Source organism: Dendrobium catenatum, unplaced genomic scaffold (assembly GCF_001605985.2).
Source record: "Dendrobium catenatum unplaced genomic scaffold, ASM160598v2 fragScaff_scaffold_1497, whole genome shotgun sequence".
In the NCBI taxonomy this organism is placed as follows: domain Eukaryota; kingdom Viridiplantae; phylum Streptophyta; class Magnoliopsida; order Asparagales; family Orchidaceae; genus Dendrobium; species Dendrobium catenatum.
In genome coordinates, this window is record NW_021319959.1 from 673379 (window position 1) to 679682 (window position 6304).

General features: G+C 34.1%; 1 protein-coding gene across 1 annotated transcript; it reads right to left on the bottom strand.

Annotated features, from left to right (window-relative positions):
- Positions 1-3098: 3098 nt before the first annotated feature.
- LOC110106037 (probable serine/threonine-protein kinase PIX13) lies at positions 3099-5895 on the bottom strand. Its single transcript, XM_020835760.2, has 7 exons — positions 5700-5895; positions 5415-5618; positions 5259-5327; positions 4911-4970; positions 4760-4822; positions 3589-3908; positions 3099-3497 (listed from the first exon to the last, which is right to left on the bottom strand). Exons 1-7 carry the CDS (start codon positions 5893-5895, stop codon positions 3099-3101), a joined length of 1311 nt encoding a protein of 436 aa, XP_020691419.1.
- Between the last annotated feature and the right edge of the window lie 409 nt (positions 5896-6304).

Consider the following 6304-nt stretch of genomic DNA (forward strand, 5'->3'; position numbering starts at 1 on the left):
TACTATATACATCAGAAGTTAAAACTACAGCTGATTGGTAACTTTAGCGGCAGTGATAACACCTTGCAGCAACTTATTGAAGGTTTTCCAACAACTTTAGTCGTGGCATAGCATTCAATAAAACCACTTGTTCTACTTCTTTGGATATTGATCGTGCTTCATAATTATCACTTACCAACCTTTTAAAAAAACCAATTTAATTGGCCAACCAGTTCATGTTTAGAACTTCAAAAGGCTTCTAAGTTGAATGGATATGTGAAATATCTTGTTTAGGTGAAGAAGTCCACAATATAATAGGTAAGTGATTGCATGAGTTATGGACAGGCAAGTCACCGTAGTTTTTAGTGAGTGAATATCCACATATCCCATGTAAATTCCCTTTTATAGTAATGAATCTCTATTTTTAACTTTTTTTATTTGATAATAGGGGTGGGGGTATATAAAATGGTATCAGAGCTATCAGATTAAGCCATTTTTTTCTAAAGCTGTTTTCCAATTTTCTACAAATGGCCTATACATGGATTATTTTTTTTTGGTAGCAATTAAAGGGAAGTCATTGCTGTTGAAATTATATTGAAGGAACATTTCTACAGAAAGCAAGAAGTTTTACAAGCATGACTATCTGTCTATTAAGAGACAAGTTCTGTTAAATGCCTATTAAAATAGAGACAAGAAGGTTTAAGGCACTTTATGCTAATATGGTCAACAATAAAATAATATTTATAACCATGAAAGGTAATCAAAACCAAGAGTCAACATTGTCAGGAGTTTGTCTCAATAATTTAATCAAGATAGGTACAAAATTAAAACATGTGATTTTTAGAATTGATAATAGAATCTTTAAGGATTAGCAGAAGATTCAAATAGGCAATTTGGGGCTAATAACATTACTTTTCTGGTTATAAAATCAAGTTTTGATGTTTGCTATAAACTTTGTTATTTTGGATAATTCTGAATTCAAATTATAATTCATTTCATTTATATTGATTTGACTTATAAAATAGGTTAAGACAAGAAAAGAAATTTAACTAGTTTGTTCAAGTTAGATAGAATCAATGATAATAATATTTTAGTTATAGATGAAGGCAAAAAAAAAGAAAAATACTACTTTATGAAATTATTAAATATTCCGTTTTAGAAAGAAATAATTTTTTATGAGCATGATGACTAATATAATAATAAGTTATATTATAGATTGATTCAAAGAAGTAAACTAGAGTTATCTTTAAAAAGGATTTTTAGTTTCATATGTGAAAACTATTGAGACCTAGAGAGTTGAGATGGAAATTGCAGTAGTTTGATTAATAAAGTTTTTCAATGGAATTTTAAAGATTAAGAGAATGCCAAATGATAGAAGAACGAGTATCTTGATACCAATATTTAAGAAGGAAAAAGAATTTCGAGATTATATTGACTATAGATAAATCAAACCTTTGAATTATAAAATGAGGTTATTGGAGAGAGTACTTAAACAAATGCTTTGAAAAAATGTGTCAACAACAACAACAACAACATCAAGTCTTTATCCCACTACGTGGGGTCGGCTACATGAATCTTTTTTCTTCATTGTGTCCTGTTAAGAGTCAAATTCTCACTTAAATCTAATAAAGAAATGTCATTTCTAATATTTTCTAACCAAGTTCTTTATGTCTACCTCTACCTTTCTTAACATAAGCCAAAGCTTTGAGAAATTATGTCATTATGAAATAATCAATTTAAATTCATACCAAGAGTAAGAGGATCATCTGTAGAAGTGATTTCAATTTCTAGATAATTAATGGATATTTAAAGAAATAGAGGGATATGAAAATAAAAGAAGAGAGTGATAAGAGAAAATAAAAAGAAAAAATTTCTTTCTATGGCCGTGGAGTATATAGTGAAGTGTTGAAAGCATGGTGGTGCAAAAAATATTGCGATTATTCCATAGGCATGTGGAAACACATCTTTCTAAGGAGCATTCAAGTATTAATTTTTTGGTATTAGTTAAATATTCTTTGTTGATTATCCTTGTTATGTTATAAAAACCATTTAAAGTTGTTTACAAAAGAGAGATTTGAGATGTCTCTTTTGTGGTGAAATTGGATGTACTTGAGGAAGAGTTTTATTATGCCCAATTTATTTTATACATTGGTTGGCTTCTCTATAGTGAGATGAATCCTCTCTTATCTCCCATCGATTTAAGCTTGTTTTGGCCAAATTATCTAAATCTTGGTGTTTTCTCAGGGTCCTTTTTCTTTTCATTGTTTCTTTGTGTTCATTATTCACTCCAGGTAGATATTCCTGCCAAAAAAGTTATGCTTTTCCTAGCCAACATAAGGTGGAAACAAATTCCTAAGTGGATGAGTTTCAAGTTCGTTGATTTTGGGAGAACGTCAGAAAGGAACTTCATTAAACTACAATTGCAGTACCTGATGTTTTGCTGTACTCTTATGTAACTGCCTTAGTTTCAGAAGAGGAAGGAGATTAAATGTTCTTCATTAATTTTATTATCTTGGGAGGATACATAAATGATTGGTACTCTCTGAGCTGCTTATCTATTCAAAGATCAATACTATGTATAGTCTTCAGGTAGTTTAACTGTTGGTAAATCTATTCTCAATCTTCTTCATCACTGAGATGCCGATGGTGTTCCTAAGGGATAATGTTCTGAGAATATATGTGTTATTGATGGGTATTAGTCTTGTTCGTTGTCATGGTCTCTATGTTCTTAAAAGCAATGGCTCTTGTGATTTTAAATTTATGAGTGTGGAATCAGCAGAGTCATGGATTCATTGTGTATTGCTCTTTAAATCATATAAATTTGTGATTCCTTTTGATTTTCTGTGCGAATATCTCTAGAGTGTGCCCAGGAAAGTAACTGCACCAAGTGAAGCATTTGCATTTTCGTTTTTTGAGAATACTAGAAGTGTCAAAACACTGTACTGATTCCTGATACAACTTAAAATGGTTTTGGCAATTATTTTTCTAAATTCAGGTGTTATAACCCAAATAATCTACATAAATGTTGAATGATTCAACTGAAGAATTCCTCTATTAACGGTACATAACGGAACTGTAACAATTATCTACACAACATTCAAAACAACTACCGATTTTTCTCAGCACTGTCGTCCATTCATTTCCTCGCTTATTCCAGATAACTTACTCCTGTCGCTACTACTATTGCAATTGACATCCAAGGACCTCAAGCTTGTACTCCTGATAGAAAGGTCATCATAGCTTCCAACAGAAAATCTCTGCAACTGCACGTTGTTGATACTAATACTCTGCAACTCTTCTGCATCTGAGGATTTTTGCATGCTACTTATTGCACGTATTTGAGCCTCCTCCAGCTCTATGACAACTTGTCTCATGGTTGGTCTATCCTTGGGCTGCCAAGCTGTGCATTTAATGCCTAACTGTGCCATTTTCAGAACCATTTTCATGTTACATGGTCCGAGTTGGAGACTTGCATCTAGTATCTCTTCTAACCTCCCTCTCTCCATACTTGCCTTGGCCTGAAGGAGTCACATTAAAGAGATTCAATCACCATTAATCAAGAGAAATCATAATCTACACTTGTAGCTGAAGCATAATTGGATACTTTACCCAATCACTGATGTGATATTGAGATCTTGGCCTCATATGGTCAAGTGCAGGGCAGGCAGTGACAAGCTGGAGGAGAATGACTCCAAAGCTGTATACATCGCTTGAAGGAGTAAGGTGGAGGCTGGAGCAGTAGGCAGGGTCCATGTAGCCCGGAGTGCCCTTCACCTGAGTGCTGACATGCGATGCATCGCCATCCGGTCCCAATTTTACTAGTCCAAAGTCTGAAACCTTAGCCTCAAATTCATCATCTATTAGGACATTGCTTGGCTTGACGTCCCTGTGTATTATATTTGGCTGGGTTTCATGAAGGTGAGCAATGCCTGCATATATCATGCATATTACTAAGAAATATATTGCTTGTGATGCTGTTCTGTGATATCCAGACTTTGGAATGCTTGAGGGACAACTTGTTTGCGTTAAATATTGATAGAAAGTAAGTTTTTTCATGACATTTTTTTTTGTTAGATTTGTATTGTTTTTGTAATATTGTTGCTCATGCTTTATTTTCTGTTTTGTTAGGAAATACTTGAGTTCGCAAGCAACCCTAGCAAGAATTGGTCAAAACAGTAAGAAAAAACAAGAAAATCTGGATGAAATAAATCTAAAAACGATAGATTGCAATAGTAGAATCAAAGCAAAACAAACTCGAAGAAAGATACAATTGATCCTCAATTCGAGAGAAGGATCGTCTCTCCCAATCTCTAGATTGTGGATCTAGAGCCCAAGGCACCAAGAAGACTCCAAGAGAACAACTCAAACCATGCATCTCTAATCCTAGCCTCTCATGTTCTTTTAAATAAAATAAAAAGCTTCCTAACGTAAATCAAATTTAAATTTTCTTCCTTATGCTTTAGCCACCCCCTCTCTCTCTCTCTCTCACTCTCTCTCTGCTTGCCGCCCTAGGGGGCCCACAGCCTTGGGCGGAAACTTAAGGAGGCGGCTTAGCCCTCATCCTGTAAAACTGAACCAGCCCCTTCTTGGCCGGTTTGGTTGGTTGGGGGATTGGTTCGTGGATAACCCCCGTAACAATTTCTTCAAAAGTAATGTTTATGCAGCAAAAATAATTTCATTTGTGCACATAGTACAGGTCAACCTAGTACAAAATTACTGAGTGAGACTTCAATCTTATGAGAGTGGTTTTCAGTTTTCACAAGCTTGTTATGAAAGTCACCTTTTGCTGATCCAATGGCTATCTTTATTCTTTGCTGCCAAGTTAAAGGCCTTTTTCCTTTTCCTACACATGGTATTTTGATATGTTAAAATAAGAGATTTATTGATAGATAGCCATGCTAAGACAATTTCAAGAACGAAAGCTCTCTTACCAACAAGGTATTCAAGTAGACATCCTTGTGAAACATACTCATACAGAAGTACTCTTTGCCCTGCATGCCATCAATGAAGGTATGGTCAGAAATTCATTGAAGGTGAAACAAAATATGAAAATCTCTATGTACTTGAAAATTTTCAACTATTTGTTGGAAAAATTATAGACTTACAAACCCTTAATTACTCTGGTTATGATTTTCATTATGCCACTTGAGAAAATTTGGTTTGGTCTTGTATAATGGCTTGTTTGTTTGCTTGAAGTTAGAAGTCAATGTGAATTTTTAATTCTACAAGCAACTTTGAAATCTCTCAAAATTGATGGGAAAATTGTAAATCAGTCTTACCATCTTCTGCACAGTAGCCAACCAAACACACAAGGTTCTTGTGCTTGACCCTGTGAAGCAGCTCAACCTCTGATTCCAACAAAGATCAACAATCCCACCTCATTATCATATTCATGGAGGAATATTAAAAAGTTAACAAAAGAGAACTTCACAAACCATTTCGAAATTCCTCAACAGTCTGATAAGAATCTAAATGAGCTTTCTTTATTGCAAGTGTTATTTTACCACCATTAAAAACTCCTTTATAAACATTTCCAAATGCACCTGAGCCAAGCAACCTTTCACCGCTGAAGGAGTTTGTAGCCTTCTCTAGTTCTGCAAGTCGATATTGTCTCAGCTCTACCTTTGGCCAGTCAGGATCTGCAGTTAAAAGTTTCATCATCACCACAATTCATCAGAGAATAACAGAAAACAATAAATAATAATGAAAGATCTTCTCACCTTTGTTTCCTGCATTTTTTCTTTTGTAGTAATAATATTTCCTGATGTAGAAGAAGAGCAGAAGCGCAAAGATGATTCCTGCAACACTCGCACCTACTGCAGCACAGATTTGTAAAACAGGAAATCCTGCAGTGGATTTGTGAGTTTTGTAATTGTTTGGAATTGGTGTTGCTTCTTGTAATATGAATCTGTTCATTTTTTTTTATCTGTAGGAGATCCTAATGGCAAAAAGGTAGCTCTTTTATTCATTTCCTCCTCTTATCCATGGCTGCTTCTGCTATTCCATTCATGGCTTTCTTCTACTTTTGCAGGAAAGAGGCAGAGAAAGAAGAGCTTAATATATTTATGAATGTGCTATTTCTTCGCCATATGGCTTGGCCTGAGAAAAAGTAGAGAGAAATAGGAGCAAATGTTCTCTTTCTTCACTTGCTAGCAAATACTTTTTCTACAAGCAGAAAAATACAAGTGACTTCTTCTCAGGTCTCATTAATTAAAAAATAATGAATTTATTTGATTATCATTTGGATGGATAAATTTAAAAATTAATATGAATTTTCAATTTTGCAAATTCTGAAAAAAGAAAGAGAGATTATTTACAACTTCTA

Bases quoted from the DNA above. Each gene is read 5' to 3' on its own strand.
- LOC110106037 (XM_020835760.2), bottom strand. From the start codon at position 5,895: ATGAACAGATTCATATTACAAGAAGCAACACCAATTCCAAACAATTAC. The intron at 5,619-5,699 runs GTGAGAAGATCT...TTTTAACTGCAG, and splicing joins AAAAAATGCAGGAAACAAAG to ATCCTGACTGGCCAAAGGTA. The intron at 3,909-4,759 runs GTGACTTTCATA...TGATATATGCAG, and splicing joins AGCCATTGGATCAGCAAAAG to GCATTGCTCACCTTCATGAA.